This window comes from Artemia sp. Qi Xiang Cuo, chromosome 8 (assembly GCF_049724085.1).
Source record: "Artemia sp. Qi Xiang Cuo chromosome 8, ASM4972408v1, whole genome shotgun sequence".
NCBI classification, from domain to species: Eukaryota; Metazoa; Arthropoda; class Branchiopoda; order Anostraca; family Artemiidae; genus Artemia; species Artemia sp. Qi Xiang Cuo.
This window is the reverse complement of record NC_142801.1, coordinates 76,575,049-76,601,155: the sequence shown is the minus strand read 5'-3', so window position 1 is coordinate 76,601,155 and position 26,107 is coordinate 76,575,049. Positions and strand designations below refer to the sequence as shown.

At 36.5% G+C, this 26,107-nt stretch overlaps 1 protein-coding gene across 1 annotated transcript in view; it reads left to right on the top strand.

Moving 5' to 3' along the window:
- Positions 1-7,443, top strand: part of LOC148949806 (B-cell receptor CD22-like) — a 392,914-nt gene extending 385,471 nt beyond the window's left edge. Inside the window, exon 13 of the mRNA XM_089093108.1 lies at positions 7,253-7,443. Within this exon, the coding sequence (XP_088949234.1) occupies positions 7,253-7,344 (92 nt within the window). The 3' untranslated portion in view covers positions 7,345-7,443. The remainder of the gene's footprint in view (positions 1-7,252) is intronic.
- The last annotated feature ends 18,664 nt before the right edge of the window (positions 7,444-26,107 follow it).

Sequence of the window (26,107 nt, the reverse complement as noted above, 5' to 3'; positions counted from 1 at the left end):
AACAAACAACTATGAAAGGCTAAGAAATCCAGCTCAGAAAGGTCAAAAGTAGCAATCCACCCACCCCAAATCATAGGTTTCAGACACTACACACCTATGAAAGACTAAGAAATCCAACTCAGAAAAGCCTGAAATAGCAACCCACACATCCCAAATCATAGGTTTCAGACACCACACACCTACGAAAGACTAAGAAATCCGGTTATGAAAAGTCAGAAATAGCAAATTACACATCCCAAACTATTGGTTTCAGACAACATTCACCTACGAAATACTAGAAAACCTTAGCTCAGAAAAGCCTGAAATAGCAAACTACACATCCCAAATCATAATGTTCTGACAACACATACCTATGAAAGGCTAAGAAACCTAGCTCAGAAAAGTCGAAAATAGCAAACTACACATCCCAAATCATAGGTTTCAGACACTACACACCTATGAAAGACTAAGAAATCCAACTCAGAAGAGCCCGAAATAGTAATTTACATATCCCAAATCATAAGTTTCAGACAGCATTCACCTACGAAATACTAAGAAACCTTAGCTCAGAAAAGTCTGAAATAGCCAACTACTCATCCCAAACCCGAAGTTTCAGACAACAAACACCTATGAGTGACTAAGAATCCTAGCTCTGAAAAGTCCAAAAAGCAAACTACACCTCCCAAATCATAATTTTCTGAAAGGACACATATATGATAGGCTAAGAAATCTAGCTCAGAAAAGTCAAAAATAGCAAATTAACCATTCCCAAATCATAGGTTTCAGTCAACACACACCTACGAATAGCTAAGAAATCCAGCTCAGAAAAGTAAAAAAAATAGCAACCCACACATCCCAAATCATAGGTTTCAGACACCACACACCTACGAAAGACTAAGAAATCCGGTTATGAAAAGTCGGAAAGAGCAAATTACATATCACAAATCATAGGTTTCAGACAACACTCACCTATGAACGGCTAAGAAACCTAGCTCAGAAAAGTCAAAAATAGCAAACTAGTCATCCCAAACTATAGGTTTCAGACAACAAACACCTATGAAAGGCTAAGAAATCTAGCTCAGAAAAGTCAAAAATAGCAAATTAATCATCCCAAATAATAGGTTTCAGTCAACACACACCTACGAATGGCTAAGAAATCCAGCTCAGAAAAGTCAAAAAAATAGCAACCCACACATCCCAAATCATAGGTTTCAGACACCACACACCTACGAAAGACTAAGAAATCCGGTTATGAAAAGTCGGAAATAGCAAATTACATATCCCAAATCATAGGTTTCAGACAACACTCACCTATGAACGGCTAAGAAACCTAGCTCAGAAAAGTCAAAAATAGCAAACTAGTCATCCCAAACTATAGGTTTCAGACAACAAACACCTATGAAAGGCTAAGAAATCCAGCTCAGAAAAGTCAAAAGTAGCAATCCACCCACCCCAAATCATAGGTTTCATACAACACACACCTATGAAAGACTAAGAAATCCAGCTCAGAAAAGTCATTAATAGCAAACTACATATCCCAAATCATCGGTTTCAGTCAACACACACCAACGAAAGACTCAGAAACATAGCTCAGAAAAGTCTAAAATAGCAAACTATTCATCCCAAACTATTGGTTTCAGTCAACATTCACCTACGAAATACTAGAAAACCTTAGCTCAGAAAAGCCTGAAATAGCAAACTATACATCCCAAATCATAATTTTCTGACAACGCATACCTATGAAAGGCTAAGAAATCCAGCTCAGAAAAGTCGAAAATAGCAAACTACACATCCCAAATCATAGGTTTCAGACACCACACACCTATGAAAGACTAAGAAATCCAACTCAGAAAAGTCAAAAATAGCAAACTACATATCCCAAATCATAAGTTTCACTCAACACACCAACGAAAGGCTAAGAAACCTAGCTCATAAAAGCCTGAAATAGCAAACTACTCATCCCAAACTATTGGTTTCAGACAACATTCACCTAGGAAATACTAGGAAACCTTAGCTCAGAAAAGCCTGAAGTAGCAAACTACACATCCCAAATCATAGGTTTCAGACAACACACATCAACGAAAGACGGGTGCTGGGGGAGAGCCTTTGAGGGTCTGTGGGTCCCTTGAGGGTCGGTGGTCCTTTGGGAGCTCGGGGGGACCTTTGGGGACCGGGGGATGGGCTTTGGGGGTCCGGGGATGGCATTTGGGGGTCTGGGTGGGCCTTTGGGGGTCTGGGGGGCACTTGAGGACCGATTGGTCCTTTGGAAGCCTGGTGGACCTTTGGGGGCCGGGGGTGGGCCTTTGGGGGTCGGGGGGGCCAGTTGGGAGCCTGGGGACATTTGGGGACCGGTGGAGGGCCTTTGGGACCCTGTTGGTCTTTTGGGAACTCGATGGGCCTTTGGGGGGCCCGGGGATGGCCGTTGAGGGTCTGGGGTGGGCCTTTGGGGGCGCCGGTGGCCTTTTGGGAGCTTGGGGGACCTTTGAGTGTCTGGGGGGGGCAGTTGGGGGCCTTGGGGACATTTGGGGACCGGTGGAGGGCCTTTGGGAGCTTGGGGGGCCTTTGAGGACCGGGGGCTTCCTTCGGGGTTGGGGTAGGAGGATTGGAACCCTTTGGGGTTGGGTTAGAGGACCTCACAACACTGTTCAAATGAAACTTGTGTATTATAACGACCACAGAGTTTCACCTTTAAATTCTCTTCTAAAATCTCTTCAAAAATCTTCTTTTAAAATGTCTCTATCTGTTTCGCCAAAATAGTTCCATAACCTGTCTAAAACGGTTTCGCCCAAATAATCCCTAAACGCAAATTCAACGTGTTCCTTTGTTATTGGCATCTCTGTGCTAACGCATTTCAAATTAATAGGAAACCTTCTCGCGCGCTAAAACAATTCATCGCTAAGATGTTTCTTGCCTAATTGTTTCCATGGCCTTTGGTTATTAATATCCTTTGGAGTTCGACCAGTAGAACTGTTCCCGAGGCAAAGACATTAATGATTTGAATCTATTCCTGGAGAAATGTTTCTAGGCGAAAATTTTTAAAGTCTGACAGATGATGTCATTGATTGATTGATCTGTCAAGAAAGGGGTAATTAATTTGTTGTTTCTAAGGGGAATTATTGATTCACGATAGGTGAATTGAGGTCGACAGCACAGGTGTTCCAAATTCTGGGTTTTTGTTGTTGTAAGTGCACGCTCTCAGCGAATGTCAAGGTCGATGTTGTTGTTGTGAAATTTAGGTCATTGACCTCATTAACAACGTGTTCTCCCTAATGACTCCATGCCCATATTTGGTGCCCCGTCAGTATTCTATGTCCATATATGGACCATAAACCACGTGGTTCGTACCGGTGTTGTAAGTGCACGCTCTCGGTGAATGTCAAGGTCGATGTTGTTGTTGTTGACACACTTTGATTACGCAATCAAGTTCTCGGAAATTCCCTTCCCCCTCGAGTCCTAGATCAATAACATTGTTCCCGTTAGAATTCAATGCGCATGTGCAACCTTCGTCCCGGAGTTATTACACATAGAAACATCAAATAAATCGACCTTGGAAAAGAGGTCATTGACCCCATTAACCACGTGTTCTCCCTAGGGAGGCTATGCCCTTATTTGGGCCATAAACCACGTGGTGATCGTGGGAGTTTTAAAAAAAGTGTCCGGATCGGGATTCGAAGGGGTGGTGTAATCGTCGGACTCAATAAGGCATCTCTACTGGCGTATGCTCTTTTTTTTTTACAATTTCCTCTAATGAAAAAAAAAATATGTTCTTAGATAGCGGCTTTACGGCTCTTATGCCTAGGTTCTCTTACCATTGTACACTTTTCATTAAGATCTCGCCCTTTTTTAAGGAATTTAACCCATTTGTCTTTAATTTTTGTGTTTCCATATGCCAATAAATTCTTATGAGTAGCTTTGAATTGAATACGTTTTGCATAATTAGGATAACCATAAGTAATTTGCTGATTTTGTTGTTCTATATATTCTGTTTTAACTTAATTTTTTTAGAGTTTCGGTTTGTATTTAAAAGGGTCGCTCTTTATTTGCAATTTTTTGCTGCAAAGTGTTTGACACAATGCTCTTATAAACAGGGGCGTATCCAGAATTTTTTTAGGGGGGGGGGGTGCAAAATAGGTTGATCCGATAAAAAAATGTTGGGGGGGGGCGCAAAATAGTTTGATCCGATAAATTTGCCTTAGGAGCAAGTTTAATTAACGCAAACTTGGGTTAATTAAGTAAATTACGCTACTTTAGACTACGCTAGGGGGCGGGAGGAGGCGTGCAACCTCCCTCCCCCTGGATCCGCCGCTGCTCTTAAATGTCAGGGATGATATAGTACCCTCCTTCAGCCTCTGTTTCTTAAATTCAACTTAATATCCCTATAAAAAATTTCTTAATGCATAAATTCAACAGTGCGTGCTGAGTTTCATTTTCTATGACTCTATCAAAATCGCAGCCTTTTTTTTAGGAGGGTGAACCTTTTTTGCTTTAGTTTTAAATTCCTATGTTCTCGTGACTTTTGATAAACAACTTCAAAATAATTGAGTTTTGTGTAGTTAGGATCAGTATAAATAACAAATTTTGTAATTACAAATATTGTAATAGAAGGTTCATTTTTAGAGTTTCGATTTCTACCGACAACGGTTGCACTTTACTTATAATTTTCGTTACACACTTTTTGATGCAAAGCTTTTTTAAATGCTAGAGTGGGTACCATATACCCCTTCGATCGCCGTTTTAGATATTTTAAGTTTAATAGTTCGCAAAACACTACATCAAGAAGGATAATTACAGCATTAAAATTGTACCTCTCTAAATATTTTTCAGTAGTAGGGGGGGGGGGGGGCTAAAGTACTATAAATACGATTTCGGGTCATGGTTTTCGGGGTTTTCGCGGGGATTTCCATCAACTAATATTGTTTATAGAGATTTACTGTATTAAAGAAAAGATTCGCCCACAACCATGAACCCACTAAACCTTCACCCATACTTACCTACATGCACCAACACAAATCCTGAAAAAAGTGCGATTTTTCACGCCAACTGTCTTATTAATATGACCCATTTATTTTGTAAAAAGTCAGTACATCAGTATAATCAGTATATTTGGTTTATTCCTTAACTTACGTTCGCATCTAAGCTTCACGATTGTTTCAAGCCTGTTTTTACACAGTCTTAAACTTGAAAGGTTGTTTTTGCACCTGAAAGTAAGGAGCCACATCAAAACTTAAAACGAATAGAAATTAATACGTATATGAGGAAATCCTTCATAGAATGTTCGTTCCACGTAAAAACCTCCGGCAAAAAAAAAAAAAATTCTCCCTAGACAATTCCATTCTAGCATAAAATTCCACCCGGAAATTTGCTGTAGTTGTGTCCAGTTGAAAAAAAATGTGCATAGCACACTTTCATTTGTAAAAGACTTGAATTTCTTATTATTTTTAAAATCATATCAGAAAGCCGCCCTTCGTGGAAAATTCTTCGCGCAAACCTATAGTAGAAAGTTGGTCCCGCAGAAAATTCCCTCCGGAAAATTTATCCCGTGAATAATTCCTTCATGGATAACTTCTCCCATGGGAAATTCCCTACGGAAATATACTCTAGAAAATTCCAACCCGGTAAAAAATTTTCCCCCGGACTATTCCCATTAAAATCTCCACATGTAAAATTGAGTCAGCAAAGAGAAAGTACGGCAAATAAAAAGAAAATTATATAGGAATTCTGGCAGATTCCTTCAGTGTAAAATTTCCCCTTGAAAGTGCACCCCCCTCAAAAAAAAACTTCCCTCACAAAAGCAAATTCTCCCCGCGGAAAATCCTTCCAGTAGAAAATTTTCCCACTTTCCCTAGAAATGTCAATATACTTCCCAATAACAAATACTATAGGCCTATATAAACCATGGGCAAACTTCATGATTTATAGACCTTTCCCCAGGGGCTGTAGGAAGCCATGTTTATCCCCAGTGCCATAGTTACTGGACTTTTCAACTATGCTGAGCAAAATGGTTATCTCAAAATTTTGATCAGGTGACTTTGAGGAACAAATGGGATGTGAGGGGGTTAGTTGCCCTCCAATCTTTTTAGTCACTTTAAAAAAGGCGCTAGAACTTTTAATTTTCGCTAGAATGATCCATTTCTCGATATTTTAAAGCTATTGGTTTGATACGATCACCCCTAGGGAAAACAAACAAAAAAAGGAAAAGAAACAAATAAACACATCCGTGATGTTTCTTCTGGCAAAAAATACAAAATTCCACATTTGAACAGATGGGAGCTTAAATCTTCTACAATAGGGTTCTCGGATACGCTAAGTTTGATGTTGTGATTTTTATTTCTAAGTTTGTGACTATTAAGAAGTATTTGCCCCTCCCTCTACCTTTTCAAAAATTAGGTAAATTTTCTCAAACTCGTAGCTTTTGAATGGTAGCACCAAACCTAATTAATCTTATATATTTGGAATCAACGTGATAAGCCAATTCCTTTGATATATCTATTGATATCAAAATTTCTTTTTTAGAGTTTTGGTTACTATTGAACCACGTCGCTCTTTACTTACAGTTCGTTACCACGAACTGTTTGATTTGACAAGTGACATTGGCTGAAATCTTCAGCTTTAACCAATTCTATTGGCTTGCGCTTGGTCAATCGGGGTACAAAATTTTGGACAACGAGGTTATGTCTTATAATGACTGTGGGTAAAAGGAAATTGGATGTAATAAATACTGTTTCAGAAGAATTTGAACACCAGTTGTCCTATATACAGATTAGGGGGACGTAATGACCCACCTATTTTATTCATTTTTACGGAGTTTACTGATGAGCCAACCCATTTTAAGAAAATAGTCTTTTGTTTCTGTCCAAATGAATGAATGAATGAATTTACTGATTACCCGTCGAATAAACAATAATAGTGACGGAGGAAAGAAAACAACAAAAATAATAACTGAAGGAAAATCACAAAACACGCAAAACAAAGGAATCAACAAATAAAACAAACATTACAAATAAACAAACAACATAACTAATAAAACAAATCACACGGTTATTGTAGAAATATATTTTGCCACTGATGATTGTCTAACACCTTTCAGCTTTGTGCCTTAATTTTCACCCTACTCCCCAATCATACCTATTGGTTATCCCCAAATTAGAAATCTTGCCTGACTTACCCAATAATAATAGCAGTATTAGTGATAGGATACCAAATACTCATTGTTAATAATATAACAAGCTTTTGTTGCAGTTATCCTTTTTTTATTATCTATTATCTCTTCTAGATTTACCTCAGCTGAACATACCCCTCTGTCCAACTCAAGGCAAAGTTATGAAAGTCCAGAAGTACTTAATGCCAAATGAGACGGAATTATAAAGAAGTAAAATTATTATATACCTGATCTCATTTTTTTTGCAGTTTTGTTCCTATATTAAGTTTTACAATATACTATAGATGTAAAGTAGCTTGAATTTATGAATAAATTACAGTTAAAACGTGACACAAACCAAGGTTTGAATAGTATTTTGCAAAAACAAACGTATATTTTAGTGTTTGTAGTTAACTGATAAGCCCCGAGACATACCGATTGTTCGCTTACGTTTGTTAAGTTTTGTCTAAGTCTACAGCAATAAACTTGCAAAACAAATCGATCAAAATAGCAAGGTTTCGAAACAAAATTATTTAAGCGTTCTTTTCCAACTTTTTTCTCCACCTTTCAAATACTAATATCTGTTAGCACTATGTATCTAGGAGATGTTGATTTAAGGATCTGACAAAGCAGCTCATCAGTACCAGCATTAAGAAGAAGTCCCGTAAAGCTAGAATGTCAATACAGCTAAAAGGAAATATCCTAATCCCCCCCCCCCCTAAAAAAAAGAAAACGCCACATAATGGGTAAGTTCATAGTCTTCTTGGAAAACTTGAATACCTCTAATCTTTACCATTTTAAGACACTTTAAACAACCTTGTATCCCAATTCTAATCTACTTAGCTGGTAATCTTAACTTAGAGAAACCATGTATCACCATACATTTTGAAACTCCTTTTTGAGCTCAAAATGGGATTTGCGAAGATAGCGATTAGTATGTTTATAAAGAGTTGCATCCGGTAGCATTTTTATATTTTAGCTAGTGAATTGATTCAAACATCAGAATAATTTCTGCTCGTTTAGAGTTTTAATATCAATCTCTACTTTCATTTGTGAATTTTTTTTTAAAAATTGATAGCTTAAAATAATATCCGACTGTTGGACAAACCTGGCTCAATTGCGAAATGTATAAACAGGTATGGCCCTGCCATACCTGTTATTGGCCATGTTACATTGGCCCTGCCATTTTCTAAATACCTGTAATGAATAGGTTGTAATCTGAACTTGCCTTTGTGTTGGCGTCAAGGACAATGCTGATCGAATTTGGCAATCCAATTCTGCCATTACTGCTTTCAGTCAATCCAATCTCTGAAATCGATTGCTCAGAATAACCTACCTTATGGGCAGAGACTGGCGAGGACAGCCAGCGACTGGATGGTGACGGAAATTATCAGTAGTATATCCCTGTTTCTATATCCCTGTTATGTCAAAGACATCCCGAAAAGCTTGTCACACATTATCCCTGAGAAGAACAATCGCTCTTAAAACTATATTAATGAGATAGCCAATGGCTTTCAATATTGTCAAAATCCTCTGTATAAAACAGGCTAGATTTTTAAAATAATTCGTTTTCATAAGAAAGCTTTACCTATAAGTGTTAGATAATTCACCTAATAATGTTTGATAATAAATATGAGATAGTTACGTAGTGAAACTCTACGCTTCTCATACGACCAGAATAACTGACCGTAGCATTTATAAAGCCACAACGAGGCCTTTTATATCTTGCTGAAGTAAGGATCATGCTTAGATTTCGCTCTCAATAATTGCAAGGTCCAGGGAAGGGGCACTATTTTCTGTGGGGCAGGGGAAAACTACACCTCTGATCCCATTTCGCCCTCTAGACCTCAATTTTCCTCCAGCTGAAGTTTAGTTTCTTCGAATACCTTGTCAGAACTTAGCTAAGCCTGCATAATTCAAGCATTCAGAGAAATTGGTCAGTTTCCTTTAGCCTAGTATATCTTTGCCTTTATCGTACCATATGGCTCATTTCCAGCTTTCACTGTCATTTTCACTTGATTTGGGAAACCTAGCTCCAATTTCCACCCCCTCCCCCAAAAATTTGATGAGAATACGCCACCAGTCCTTGGTTTTGAATCCCTCAACCCCTCCCTCCCTACATCATGTGTGTAAGCTTATTGCATCCTTGACTCGCGATTGTTCATAGTTTGTTTTGAGAATGATTCTAAATAGTCATGTAACTGTCCTAAGCCAAAACCCATTAATTACATATTCCAGACATGTGGCTTTCATAATTTCTTTGAATCGAAGGATTGTTTAATTTTGATAATTTTCAGATTGAATAGTTAGGACACCCAAAGGAGTACCCTTTAACCCAAGCCACCAAGCCCGCAAACTGTCCAAACTTGTGTGCACTAGCTTTGCCTGGTGCTTGCCACGGGTTCGTTTATGCAGTGTAATTGAAGGGTGTAAGTCTTCCAGGTGTTGGAATGGTTTTTAGATTCTTATTTAGTAGAACAGTTGACGATCTTATTTATACCTATATAAAATCATTTAAGAATAAAGTATATAAGATTCGCACACTCGAAAAAGGATGCTGAAAAAATAGAATAAACAATTACCTCGGTAGGTAACTTTTGGCAAGGGGTTGCTCGTTAAAAAAAATTCAAGCAGATAAAGCGTTGCAAGTAGAAGAACAAGAGGAACTCCCAGATATGCACAAGGCTGCGAAGAGTTAGCAACCCTTCTTTTCTTGGCACAACTGATTTATTAGTGTCATTTTGAATTTTCTAACGAGATTTAAATGATGTATGCCATTTTTCAAAATTTTTCATTGCCAAAAACATACTAGTACGACAAAGTGCTGAAAAAAGGGAAACAATGCAGCTTGGTTGGTTTGGTTTATTTTAGGGTAGTCAACTTTGTAGCAAGTTTCTCAATTGCTTTTTTTGCGTAAGATCAAAGAAAAGGTAGTTATTTAAAACTTTTCTATAATTGGTTTTGAAACCATGAAAATTTAGTGTCTCTTTGAATCAATCAGTTCCCTGCAATCATTCTTAATGAATTAACCTTTTTCTAGATATACAATAAAAAATAAGTTTTTTTTTACTGAGAGTAAGAAGCAACATTAAAACTTAAAACCAAAAAAAACAAAAATTCCAAATATGAGGGAGGATGCCCCCTCCCTATTACATAGCTCTTCAAGGTAAACTTTTCTTGTATTAAAAAAAAAAATTATTCAATTAAACGGCCTTTGTGTTTCAGGAGTCGTTAAAGGATGTCCCAATCCTTAAAGGATTGGGACAAAAAGTCAAAATTTAACTTAAAGAGCAAGGTAGTGAGGAGGGGACATCCTCCCTCATATACGGAACAGTTTCTCTTCGTCTTAAGGTTTATTGCTGCTCCTTACTTTCAGTTTAAAAAACTTGTTTTTTTAGTTTAATTTTTTATCTTTTTTCAAATAATGTCAGGAAATCTGCCTCTCCTTCCAATAAAATTACTCCATTGAGAATTTTCTCCTGCTTGAAATTCCCTCCCCTGCAAATTCCCTCCTCAATTAAATTGTCCTCACCCCTAAATAAATCCTCTTGTGGAATATTCCGCTTGGAAAATTATCTTTTACCTACTTTTATTTTAAAAAGAGACTTGTTTTTTATTTGTTTTCTAATCGTTTTTTAAATCTTGCCGGAAATCCCCCCTCCGCGTGAAAGTTTTTCTTAAAATCCCCCTAGAAAAATTTTCTCTTGGGAAAAGAAAATTCCCCGATGAAGAATCTGTACCATGGGAAACTCATCCCCCTCTCCCAGGTGGGAAAATCTTTCAGACATTTTAGCTTCTTTGATAATTTTGCCCGGACAATTTGCCCAGAACATTTCCACATGAAAAATTGTGCCGGTTAAGAAAAGTAAAGCAAATTAAAATAATTTCGTAGAGGAACTCTAGTAAATTCCCCGGGGTAAAATATTCCCTTGAAAGCTCATCCTCGGAAACTTCCCTTCCCATTGAAAATTTTCCCCGTTGAAAATCCTCCCCGCAGAAATTTTCCATCCCCGAGAAATGTCTGTTTCCTTCCCAATAACAAATACTGTATGTAAACAATGGGCAAATTTCCTAACTTACAGCCCTTTCTCCGCGGGTTGTGGGGTGTCCTGTCATACCCAGTCGCATGTTTATTTGGTCTTCCTATTATGCTGAATAAAATGGCTGTTTCAAAATTTTGATTGGATGACTTTGGGGTAAAAGAGAGTTCGAAGGAGAGCTAGTTACCCTCCGATCGTTTTGTTACTTAAAAAGGCCACTAGAACTAAACATCTCAATTCGAATTAGCCCACATCTGACCTTCCTTCTGGCAAAATAACAAACAAAAAAAACCCAGAAAATTTCATAAAATTGTTCTCTGATATGCTGAATCTGATGATGCAATTTTCATTAAGATTCTTTGGCTTTTTAGGGATGTTACCCCATTTTTTGAAATTCAAGCAAATTTTCTCATGCTAGTAGCTTCTGATGGGTAACATTAAACGTTACTTGAATAAGTAACCAATTTTGGTTACTATTGAGCCGAGTCACTCTTTACTTACAGTTCGCTACTGCAAATTGTTTGATTTAATAAAATTTCTTTTTTCTAGATATTTAGTTTAAAAAAATTTTTACTTTAAATAAGAGCAAAAAGTAACATTAATACTTAATCGTATGCAGCGCAATACTGCTGCCTAAGTAAAGAGTGATGTGGGCATAATTTATTATTTATTTGTTTGTTTATTTTTATTTTTTTGTTTTGTTTATAGACCAGGGCACTTCGTATCCAAGTAGCTGTTGTAAAAATATCGAAATGGCTCATTTGATTGGAAATTGAAGGGCTGGAGGCTGCATGGAGGGCAACTAGCCCCCTACCACGCCCATCATTTCCCAACACATCCCATAAAAACTTTGAGATTGCAATTTTGTTCAACATAGTTTAAAAGTCTGGAAATTATTTCTTTAAGGACAACAATCCCTCCTACAGCCCTCGGGGCAAGGGTAGTAAGTTGTGCCATGGTGGCATATAAGGTTTATATAGAAAAGGTGATCGTACAAACTTCGGAGGGGAATCATTGGATTGATAATCAGAAGTTCTAGTGCTCTTTTTAAGATTCAAAGTGATTAGAGGGTGGATACCCCCTCAAACACCTTGTATTTTTCCGAAATGTACCTGATAGAGATTTTGAGATGGCCATTTGTTGTCATAGATACTTCTAAAAACGCTTATTTGATCGGAAATTGAAGGGGCTAGTGCTCCTTTTAATAGTCAAACATGATTAGAGGGCAACTAACCCCCCACCCACGCCAACCGTTTCGCCAAACTTATCCAATCAAAATTTTGAGATAGCCGTTTTGTTTAGCCTAGTTAATAGGTCCGGAAATTATGTCTGAGTAAGACAACCCCCAATAGCTCTCAGGGCGAATATTGTAAGTTATACCCTGGGAACATATAAGGTTTTTATTTTATGAGTGGTCGTATAAACTTTGGAGGGGGCTCATTGGATTAGTAATCAGAAGTTCTAGTACCCTTCTTAATATTCAAAGTAATCGGAGAGCAGATACCCTTCACCCACCTCATATTTTCCCTAAATGTATCTGATAGAAATTTTGAGATGGTCATTTGTTATGTAAAAACTTCAAAAAAAGCTCATTCGATTGAAAATTGAAGGGATCTTTTTAATAGTCAAAAGTTATTGGAGGGCAACAAGTCCCCCCACGCCCATCAATTCCAAAAACACATCTAATTAAAATTTGGAGATAGCCGTTTAAGGTCTGGAAATTATGCCTTTGAGGATGACAGCCCCCCCCCCTACAGTCCTCACCGCAAGGGTTATAAGTTATGCTCCGAGGGAATACAAGGTTTTTATAGAAAGAGTGGTCGTATTCACTCCTGAGGGGGCTCTTTGGATTGGAAATAAAATGTTGTAGTTCACTTTTTAAGAGTCAGAGTGATCGGGGGCAGCCACCCCCTCCTACTTCGTATTTTCCACAAATGCTACCGATAAAATTTTTAGTTAGCCATTTGTTAAAATAGTCCAAAGATCATATAATAAGGATTTTGGGGTGGACAGAATCCCCCGGAATCTGGGGCTAAGGGTTTTAAGTTATGTCTCAGGGGCATTTGATATTTTTACGGAGGGGGTGGTTGTGTTGGATTTAGAAGAGGCTCATTTGATTTTAAATGTATTGTTCTAGTTTTCTTTCAAGAATTGAAGATGATTGGAGAGCAACTAGACCCCCTCCCTGACATCCTCTTTTCCCGAAACACATTCAATTGAAATTGTGAGATAGCCATTTTGTTATCAATAGTCCAAAAATCATATAACAGTGTCTTTAGGATGTACACAATCCCCGATAGACCAAGGGCAAGGGTTGTAAGTTATGCCCGGGTATATAAGATTTTTATGGAACGGATAGTCCTATAAATTTTGAATCAGATGGAGCTCAGTTGATTGGAAGTTGGAAGTTGTAGTGCCCTTTTTAAGAGTCAAAAGTAAATGGAGGACAATCAGTCCCCACAGGCCTATCATTCCACAAAACATATCCGATCAAAACTTTAAGTTTTTTTGTTCAGCATTGTTGAAAGGTCCAGTAATTATATCTTTTGGGATATCAACCACCCCACAGTCTTCAGGACAAATGCTGTAAGTTAGGCAATTCATTCATTGTTTACGCATAGTATATGTTACTAAGAAAGGTATGCATGTTTGAACTTTACTTTCCAAGAAGACGAACGGCATTCAGGTGAGCCTTTCATAGAATGTTGAGGGGAATGTTGGACTAAATCAAAACACGTTTTGTGTACACGGATTGTCAAAAGGGTGCGGCATAGATATAACTGAGTATATTAATTTGGAAAATTCAGGAAATGATAAGGGAGATGATCAAAAAGGCAATAGTGACAAGCTACCAATAGTGCTACAACTACCACAACTACTACTACCACACTACTCCATTTACAGCCTCAAGAGGAAATTTTAACTAAATCAAAACACGCTATAAGCATGCAAATTGTTTAAATAGCGTATCTCAAGAATTGATTTGGGTATTAAATCAGAATTTTCAGAAAATACTTAAAGGAAAAGATCATCTTAAGAAAGGCAATATGTCCAAACTACTGCTAATACTACTGTTACTTCTACTTTTACTGCTTTTACTACTGCTACTGCTACTGCTACTAATACTACTGCTACTACTTCTATTGCAACTATTCGTAGGGCTAAGAACAATGAGATGAAAATTTCAAGAAGTATATGAGCATAAAGGCTATCAAAAGGACATATCAGCAATGCCATAGCAATGGCTAATTGTATTAAGTTCATACTATCAGGACTTGATAAGAGGGATGTTCTACTGACCAAAAGGCAATAGGGTAATACTACTGCTGATAGTAGTACTACCGGTATTCAAGAGTATTGTTAGTAATATGAATACTACTACTTTGCCTGCTATCAAAACTATGCCTAAGAATATGAAGGTGAAATTTTAAAGACATTTTGAGGGGGGGGAATGAACTGAATCAGAACACGCCCTCTGTATGCAGGTTGTCAAAAGGGTGTAACAGCAATATCTTAGGAACAGTTTGGGGCATGAAGTTGAAACTAACAGGGCATGTTGGGAGGGATGTTTAACTAACCAAAAGAAAAATATTTGGATCCTAACGCTAATGCTTCTACTCATTCTACTACTACTGTTACTTTTATTAGTACTTCTATTACTACAACTGCCACTAAAGCTTAGGCTACTATAATTAATTCTACTTCTACTACTACTACTACTGCTATTAAAATTTATGATATTAAGGTGAAAATTTTGGGGTATTTAGAAACTGTCAGGAACTAATTCGAAACACACTATGGCCGCGCAGGTTGTCAAGTGGACGCATCAGAAATGCTTCCTGAACGGTTGATGGCTGAAACTATCAGCGTGTGTTGAAGGGGATGTTGAAGAAACCAAAAGTGCTATGCGCATACTGCTACTATTGCTGCTGCGACTATTGCTACTGCGCAAGCTAAGGGTATTAAGGTGAAGCTTTAAGGACGTATTTAGGCGGATGTTGAACTAAATCAAAACAAACTATGAGCTTGTGGATTCTCAAAAAGGTGACAAAACAAATATCTGAAGAACATCTTATATTATTAAGTTAAACCTTTAAGGGTAAGTTGCGGAGAATTTTGAACTAGCCAGAACGCACTTTATGTATAGGCTAATTTTGATACTACCACTAGAGCTACTGTAACTAGTGACGCTAAGGTTATTAAGATGAAACTTATAGGAACATTTAGGAGTTTCAATTAAATGAAAAAACTGCATGCATTCAGGTTTACGAAAAGGCATATAAGCAATGACATAGGTAGCACTACTATATAATAGCTAGAAATATCACTGAATTTTCTAAAGAAGTTAATTTGATTCTAAATTAAAAGTTCTGGTGCCCTTTTTGAGAGGAAAAAGAGATTGGAGGACAAGCAGGCCTCCTCTCAAGCCCATTCGTTTTCAAACCACTTCCAGTCATAACTTTAAGACAGCCATTTTATTCAGCATATTAGAACGGTCCAGCAACTATATCCTTAGGATTATTAGGTATGTCAACCCCCCAAAATTATGCAATTGCCCTATTATACTTTAAAACTAAATTTTAGCTTAAAATAAATCAAAAGTCATTGTGTTCATGGTTGCCAATAAGACACCTCAGCAATACATCAAGAACCATTTTACACATGTTAACTTCGAAATTCAGTGGTGAATGCTGGAAATTTCTTTTCCTTTACTTGGACTCAATTAGCTTTGCGAGTCAGCTTTTTCAGTCTTATGCATGCTATGATGGTGAAAGTTAGAAGTTAAAGTTTGGATAAGTTATGTTTGTTTGGGCCATGTTAGGTTAGGTTAAATTTGGTTATAAATATTAGAAATGGGGCAAAAATGTAAGCGAACCGAATCTAACCTAACCTGTCATCATCAAACCTTGTGCTAAACTGAAAAAGTTTACTAGGAATGCTGACTAAATTCAAGGAGAAAAAAAGGTATTTCGGGACATTCACCGGTGAATGTCAACTTTCACCAATTTTGGACATTCACAGTAATATCTCTATATCGATGATTTTATTTTCTTTACATTAGTATATCTGCTGATGACGGTCACTCTGTATGTGGTCGAAATATCCAGTTGTTTTTTATTGTTTTTCACTGTCTAATAAAAGGATTTATCCCTGCTTGACCTGCTATTTATCGATAATATATATATATCAATGAAGTGTATATACATTAATTGAAAAGATGGGGGAAAGGGACTGATATGACACACCAACTAAATTCCAGAAGCAAGGTAGCGGAATCAAATACATTCGAAACTTTTTCGCTGTAATCAAATACATTCATTGGGTATAAATTGAAAAGTACTAGATGGTTTATAATTATTACAAATTTTTTTATACTTTTTTTTTTATTGTAACTTGATAATGACCAATAAATGAAGCAGAAATGCACATCAGAGAAATATTTAATTGTCAATAAAAAATTAAAGAACAAAACATCACAAAAGGCATTTATTATACTATCAAATGGCATTCATAAAAATTGAACAGTCAAAAAAAGATTCACTAATATAGCTTACTATGAGGCTTCCTATGGCTATTCAAAATGGTCTGTCATTAAGAAAGCAGTTATTGTATTTTAAACCTTTGTCGCTAAATACCTTGCATTAGTATCACCTTCTACTTTTTAGTTTTTGTTTTCATTGTCAATTTTATTACTCAGCAGTATGGAAGGTATCAATTATCTTGAATTTAATTAACTAAATTTATGCAAATCAAATTGTCGATTTTAATTACCCGCCCTGACCAATAAAAAACGTATCTTTTTAAAGCAAATTCCTTTCCAAGTAATCCGATACGCAATTTTGCTGTCTACTTTTTATTCAATTGGTGTACTTAACAATTGCTTGATTCATAATTAATTTTTTACTGCCCAGTGATTAGTTCTCCTTGTAAGAATTCCATTCTGAAAGTTTATAAGGACTGAGTACGGATTATAATCCGTATTATAAGGACTACATGAAAAAAATAGTCTTAGTACTTTAAATAACTTATTAGCGTACTTACGTATTATAGCGACCTCACTCAACAAGTGAAGTTAGGTTAGTTATAACAAACTATACGAAAATTACGGAAAGCACGCCGTCCAGAACGCATTATATTAGACACCTAACCTAATATAATCAAGTCTATATGTTAAATATTTAACTAAAATATACCTGCATAGTAGTTTATCTTACTCAGGGTAAGTGAATTATCTCCGAGTGCACACAGAGAAACCGGATCTTACAACACATCAAGAACCACAGTGGGGTCGCTATATTACGCAGTCGGAAGTACCAAATAACAAAGTTTCAACATTAGTAACACTTTGTTATTAATAGTTAGTATTACTCTTACGCAATTATTTAGTGATATTTCTGGTGCTAGACATATTAGTGACATTTTAATTATTAGTAACAAAAGAAAGTAAAACATTGGTTCAAGTTCGCATTACTTGCCTTTGCAATTGCAAAAAGTACCTGTAATTCAAGCTCCATCTCTGATACGCTTCCTTCATTTTCAAACAGTTCATGAAAACAACAGCATAAATATTAAATATTTATACTGTGGTGATAACGAACTGTAAAATAAGGAGTGACACGGCTGAACAATATCTGAAAGTCTAAAAAACGGAGCTTTGATAACAATATATGCATCAAAGAAATTGAATTTTTACGCTGATTCCAAAATTATAAAGTTCAGTAAGTTTATTATTACCCACTAAAAGTTACAAGCATGAGAAATTTTGAAAAGTTTTCAATAAAATGGGAACCCCAAAATGTTTCGTGGTCTTAATGAAAACTACACCATCAGATTGAGCATGTTAGAGAACCTTAGCGTAGAAGCTTCAAGCTCATATGTGCAGAAATTCAAAATTTTGCATTTTTTCCATAAAAAAAAGACCAAGGGTGCGTATTTGTTTGCTTTTTTTTTCAGGGGTGATAGTATCAAACCAGTTATTCTAAAAGATCGAAAGAGGGGTCATTTGATTGGGAATCAAAACTTCTAATGCCCTTTTTAGGTGACCTAAAAGACTAGACGGTGAACCAATCCCCTTCCCATGCCCTTTTCCCCCAAATTCGTCTGATCAAATTTTGACATGGTCCTTTTGTTCAGCATAGCTTAAATGTCCAATAACTGTGCTTTTGGGCACAGCCCCTGCAGAAAGGTCTGTAAGTTACGAAATTTGCCCATTGTTTACGTATAGTATTTGTTATTGAAAAGTATACAGAGATATTTTTTGGAAGGGGGGATTTTCGGCTTAGGGTGATTTTTCACGGGGAAAATTTACTGTGAGAAGGAAAGTTTCCGGGGGTGGGGGATGGAATTTCCATGGAAAATTTTGGATTCGGGGAGTATGCCAGAATTCCTGTTTGAGATTCTTTTTGTTGGTCTTACTTTGTCTTCGCCGACTCAATTTCACATGTGGGGATGTTCCGGGGGTAATTTTCAGCAGGGTTGGAATAGTATGAGGATTTTTTCTTGGAAAGGGGAGGGTTTCTGCGGGAGAAATTCAACATGCGGGAACTCCACGGCAGAAATTCTCCATGGGGGAATTACGCAGGAGAAATTCTCCAAGGGGAGACTTTCCACTGGAGCAACTTTCCACTGGGGGTGAAGTATTTCCAGAAAAAATTCTCACGGAGAGGGGATTCCCGTTATGATTAGAAAAACGATCAGAAAATAATGTTTTTTCAAATGAAAGTATGGAAGGAGAATTTTTCAGGTGAAATCGTTCGCAAAAAATTTTCCGGGGAGAATTTTCACCAAAAATGGAATTGTCTAAGGAGAAAATTCCGGAAGGGAGCGTATTTTACGCAAAAGAAAATCTAGTAGGAAGAACTTCCCTTGAAGGGAAGGAACTCTCCATGGAGTGGAGACGGATTTCCCTGTACTATTAGAAAAACAATCATAAATTAAACAAAAATACAAGTTTTTTCATCTAAAAGTAAGAAGCAACATTAAAGATCAAAATTTACAGACATTATTCAGTATATTACTGAAGTTGTTCCCCCTTGACAATCCCCTTCATGAGTTGTCCCCTTTCATTGAAAAATTGAAGAAACAGCAAAATCCTCCCCCCCCCATACATTTTCAGATATTCATATTTTCCCCTCCCTCCTCCCCATAATTTCTGCAAATTAGTGCCACTGAAAGAAAGCTAAAATATTTATTTAGCCGGTGTTATGTAATTCAGTTAAAAACTTTAAAACGGTAACTACAATCCATAAAAAGTTGCGTAAATATAAGCTAATATTACACAAATCTAATTATAAGATACTTTACAATCCTCTAACTTTTTCAGTAAATACTAAAAATACCTTTTGAAAATTTTCTGTTTTTTTGTATCTTTTTATTTATTTATTCCCCTTTTTGCCCAACTGATTAGTCTTACTAGCATAAATTATATTTGGGAAGGTTAAAAATTTATTAGAAAGTTAAATAAGAAGTGGAAGTCCTATGGTTTTGACCAGGAAGATAAGTAAGTAACATTGGGTTTATTTAAAAAAAAAATATATACATCATCGATTCCCTGAAGCAATGCTTGTGCGGGAGAAAACCCTCCTAATAAATCAAAAAACCAAGAAACAAAAAAAAAAGACAGAAAAAAAGAAAAAAAAAAAAAAAAAAAACAAAAACAAAAAAACAAAAAAAAGAAATAGAGAAAAAAAAAAAAAAAAAGAAATTAGAGCTCAACGTACCGGACCCGAAAACCAACGAACCTCCAAAAAACACCCAACAAAATTATAATAACTATAATCATATTCAGCTGCAACTAAGCCCTCCACAGAAACAAAACTTAAGTGGCGTGGAATAATCCATTCAAAATATACACATCAAAACAATGGTTCTTTAGCGACTTACGAAAATCCTGCAAACCCCCATCATTCCTCAAATCCTCTGGCAAACTCTCCCAAACTAACGGAACAACATGGCGAATTGAAAACCTAGACCTAGACGTGACCATAGCTGGTCTTCGCACCAACTGAGAAGATCGTGTCAAATGATCGTGAGTAGTAGACGCAAGACTAAACATTCCTGAAAAACATGATGGTAACTCCGAAGCTAAATATTTAAACATAAACAGAGCATTATAGAATACACATATTCCTGCCAACGGTAGAATTTTATACTTGCTGTAAAGATGCCTCACCAATACAGATAGGTCAAATTGATTACCATAAAGAACTCTAATTGCCATATTCTGTGTTACGCAGAGCGGATGAAGGTGAGTTACGAATGTTTTCGACCAAACCATACAACAGTAAATGAGATATGGGTGAACCATAGAAAAATACAACATTCTCAGAATTTCACACGGAAAAAGATACCTAAGTTTACCCATAATACCAATATTACGAGACATTTTGCTGTTAACAGATGCAATATGGTCTTTAAAACTAAGGCTTTCATCAATTATAACACCAGGGTATCTAGTGCTAGTAGATCTTACAATAGTATGTTGACCTACTTCTATACTATTAATCCATGGATAATGTCCAGTAATTCTACCATAAATAAAAAAATTCGACTTATTGTGATTCAGTTTCAATTTATTTACTCGCATCCACTTTTCAATCGAAGAAATTCCTTGTTTCAACATAGTCATCAGCTCATTTTCAGTTCTAGCCGCTACAGTGAAATGGGCATCGTCAGCAAAACATGGTAGAATTCCTTTAGTACCGTAATTATCAAGGTCTAAAGAACAAGACACATTACTTGAAGCTCTACAAAGGTCATTTATATAAACCAAAAACAACAACGGGCCCAAAACGGAACCCTGAGGTACTCCAATCGAAATATATTCAATTTTAGACGTAACTCCATCCATCACGACACACTGAGTCCTTCCACTAAGAAAACTAACTATCACATTTAAAAAATCACCACGTATACCACTACTATATAGCTATTGAACTAGTATATCATGATCAACAGAGTCAAATGCTTTAGAAATATCCAAAAATATTGAAGCTATCTTCAGACCCTTGTCTAAAGCATCATTAATAAAAGTTGTTAAAAACAAAACTCTATGCTCTGTAGAATGATGACTCCTAAACCCAAACTGACTATAACTAAAAAATTGACTTTTTTCGAAAAAAATTACCATCCTACTATGAATCAACTTTTCAAACACTCTAGAAATAAATGGCAGTAAAGAAATCGGTCTATAATCACTAAAACAATTCTTATCCCCTCCTTTAAATATCGGGATAACATTCGCGCGCTTTAGACAATCGGGAAATATTCCAGCTTTTAAACAATTATTTATCAGTCCTAAAAAATGACTAGATATAACAGGCAATATCGACTTCAAAACCTTCAACGAAATAAAATCGCCTCCTGATGTACCATTTTTCATATTATTTATAACATCAAATAATTCATCAATAGTTACAGATTTAAGGTACGCAGACACATCACAATTTTCAGGTAGGAACTGACGAAAATCTCCATCTTGATCAAATACTGGCACCGATGATGACACACGCTGCCCAATAGTAGCGAAGTGATTACACATCTCATCTACGACATTATTATTCATTCCCATATTATCTGGGCGGATCAAGACGCTACCAGGGCAAGTCACCGACTTAATCAATTTCCAAGTCTTACTCGGGTTACCCTCAACTTTTTTAAATTTAACCTTATAATATTCTACCTTAGCCAGTCGGAGTGCAGCATTTAACCTACTATTATAAACTCTATATATTACTTTATCATGAGGATCATTGCTCCTTGTTGACAACTTATATAAAAAACGTCTTCTATTAATTGACTGTAACAAACTCTTTGTAATCCAAGGTTTTTTCGGAGACACCCTTCTCTTCTGTATTCCTGACACTTCACAACATTCCAAAAACGTATCCTTAATCTTACCATACCAAAGCTCAAACTTCAAATTTAAATCTAATTCTTCTTGTAAAAATTTAAAATCTAACTGTTCTATCCTAAGCTTAAATCTTGAAATAGTATTTGAATCAACTAATAATTTCTTAGGCTTAGGGCGAGCATCACAATTAATATTAATACTCTTAAATATACCCGGAACTAATATAGCCAAACCAAAGTGATCCGAAACTTAATTTAACACAACACTTGACAAATCATGGGGAACATTAAAAAATACATTATCAATTAGAGATGAAGATGACTCCGGCACTCTAGTACAAATATTTACAGCCGGATGCATCCCAGAACCTAACATTAAATTCAAAAAATTCCGGGCTTTTAAATTAGATGCTAAGAATTTCAAATCAATGTTAAAATTCCCACACACAAAACCCGGCATGTTCTTACGAATTAGAAGGTCCATTTGTTGCTCTAATAATTTTAAAAAGCTATCTACACTAGCTGAAGGGGGGCGGTAACAAACAGCAATAAAAAATGGGTCACCATTCTTATCAACCTCCGTAACAAAACACTCAAAAATCATCTCTTTATTAACACACAAATCATCCCTAACCTTCACATTCAAATCAGTTCTGATATACAGGGCAAGTCCTCCATGCTGATGATGAGTACGGTTCTTAACATGCATATTATAATTTAAAATATCCAATAGTCCAGAATTATTATTCATTAACCATGTTTCAGTAAGTGCAAGAATATGAAAATCAGATAGCATACACAGCTCCGACAAATAATCCAATGTACTATTTAACCCCTGACAATTCAAAAGAAAAATGCCAAGTTTATCCGGTGCCAGTCTAGTATGTAAATCAACTGGGCACTTATAATTAACCTTCGGAAAAACATCATCTACCCCCATATCAAAATCCCTGTGAAGTATCCCTAATCCTAAATCCGAAACACTCAATGGATTATTCTCAAGCCAATCCAAACGATCATTACGAACAATTATCATTTTTTATAAATATATATATATATATATATATATATATATATATATATATATATATATATATATATATATATAAAAGAAAAGGAGGGTAGTTGCAACCAAAACTAACCAACTGAATAACTTACTATAACTCGGAGGGTCGGTGGTCCCGTTTCCAACATAATTGAAGCTCCAGTAAAAACACAATATAACCTAAAAATAATAAGAAACATATTAACAAAATAGTATAAATAAACAAACGAATACAAAAAAAGTGAAAAAATTGTCACTAACACTAGCCTGTCACAATACAGGCTTACTGTTTCCATTACTGAATTTCAGAAAAATATAATTGAAGAAAACACAATGCTCTACCTGTGTCTACCACTTACTCATTCTAAATTCTAACAAAAAATAAATAAATGAGAAAAAAACAACAACTTTTCATTTTATTTCCATAAACACAAATGCAAAAAAAAAAAAAAAAAAATCTTAACAAAATCTTAATTCACCATTCATGATATAAAACCATCTATTGGTCAAAAAAATCAGGGATAGGCTCATCGTAACCAAATTTTGCCGCCACACCACCACGGTCGATCTGTATATATGGTGGAACTGTATTGGAAACCCATGATGAAACTCCTATATCATTTAATCTAGATTTCTTTACATACAACTTCCTTCGAGCCTCACGAACTGATATTGGTGCATCATCGCTAACAGATATATTTCTATGGTGTCCAATAACTTTACCTTTTAATTTCTTTCCGTTCTTAAGCACACTGACCTTCGCATCTCGAGAACCAACATCAACTTTAAAATACGGTTGCTCCTTACGGACATTACCAACAACTCGAAACCTCGGGACCATGGACAGACCTAGACCCTCCAAACACAACTTGTCAAAAAACGTTTCGGCTTGGGTGGTATTTTCGCGGGGAGCATTCCAAACGATAATATTTGTCTCTGTATGTCGATATTCAGATGCCATACGCCGACGAGACAGATCTGCACTCCCGGTTTCATACTTTTTCGTTGCACTAGCGATAATTGACATTTGATTTCTTAAGTTTAGAACATCAGATTCAAGCTGTGTAACACGCGAACTCGTAGTATTAACTTCTGATTTTTGCTCAGACTGTGTACTTTCCACTGATACCATACGATTTTCTAACATTTTTATACTATCGTTTATAGAGTCTAGTTTTTTACCATTTTCAGTAAGTATTGTTAGCATCTTAGCAAAATCATCCGCCAGGGTCTTCAGTGAAGCGACATCGTTATTCCCTTCAGATGAAACGGTCTAATTCAACAAACTGTTCTCAACAGACTGGGATCCTACTTGGACAGTTTTAGCAATCTTCCTTTTTCGCCCCATGGCAAGTGCAAATAAAATAAAATATGTAATCTCTCTTACCTATTTTGGCACCTATAATTTATCCACGTCGATGCGGACATGCAGTTCGCTAAGCCACCGTTAATTTGGGCACGGCTAACACCCCTCTCTCCTGCACCGACAATATCCAACAGCGTTTGAATACCGACGCTACTTCAGGAATCACAACCAACTTTCAGAATACTCTGTAGCGTTTTCAAAATTCAACTAATCAAATATTTGCATTTCAGTCCACTCCTCAGGGCAAGCGGTAAAGACACCTGATCTACTACTCAATCAGAGCTTGATTCATTGTCTTTGGCCTATTTTCTTTTTTTTTCATAATTAAATGACGTAATCCAAGGTGTAAAATCCCAAGCCAATTCAATGTTTCACAATATCTTCACTGTCTAACAAATACACTTTTTACAAACCAATTAAATTCAAAGTTAAATCCAATTTGCGTCCTCACAGTTCAAAGGCTCATTCAGTACTGAGATAAAGGGTATACCTGAAGTTGCTAACCCCTCAAGACGTTGGTATTGATTTTGTAAACCTGAGTGTTACGTAATGCTATAGGGCGTGTTTGCTTCGAGATTTCTTGGGTTGTTATGTAAAAGAACTACTAATGCAAATGTTTAAAAACCTAAGGGTGTAGGGAAAAACCTCAGGGCCCCACCATTCAATTGGGGAACCCCCAGTTATAAAAAATGATCAAAGCCCAATGTTTACTTATGCAGATGACGTAACCTCGCGTGATTTGTTTTGGTTCCGGGGGGCCTTTATAATCCAGCAAAAACAAGTTTTGAAGGTCAACGACACTTGTTTTGCTAGAGTTTACGGTCCACTTACCTCAGTCAGAGGCAACGCTTTACAGAGGCGCCAATTAGGGGGGGCAGGGGGGGGCATTCCCCCCCCCTACACTTTGAAAATTACCTTCTTATTTATATTTCACAGCTATTTTCTATTTTAGCTATGTGCTATATTAAACCAGCAACTGGTCCAATAAATACGACCAACAAACTGGTGCCCTAATTATATAATCTTGTTTTGAAATATCTAAGAGTGAGGGTGTCTACACTATTTTATTTCCGAGTAGGGTTCATTCAAAACTAAGCTTCATGTGGTCAGTACCCGTTTGTTATTGTTCTTGTGAAGAATTCGTTGTAAACTATGAGTTTTGTATATTGCCTTTTTTAGTAGCTGGGAAAGGAAATGTGTTCTAGGGTTTCAAGGGGTTTTGGTCAGCAGATTCTTGACGTTGTTGAATAGTTTATGGGATAACTAGTCTCAGTGGAGTGTATGGGACTGTCGTGAACAGGAAATGTAAGTGATTGGTTTATGGGGTTTCTAAGCGGGGTAGTGTCACCGTGGAGTATGGGAGTGATTTTCTAAGTGAGTTTCTACGTGTTTCTTCAGTTCTTCTCTTGCCGTGTCTGAGTGAAGTCATTGTCTACTATTCGTTTAACTATGAGTAAAAAGCCACAACAAACTTTGGATTTTTTTCGGTGAAAATGCGGAAGAAAAATGAAGAAACTTTAGTGCAAGAAACTGGCAATAGTGTCAGCGTCCAAAGTCTCGGGTTAGTTGAGATAAATTCCCCCACCTTTGACAGAATTCCGGAAACAAGCGGAACAAAAAATGGCTGAGATCAACATGAAAGTTCGGTCTGCATCGCTGAACTCCTTGCGGGTTCCAGTCGCAGTCAA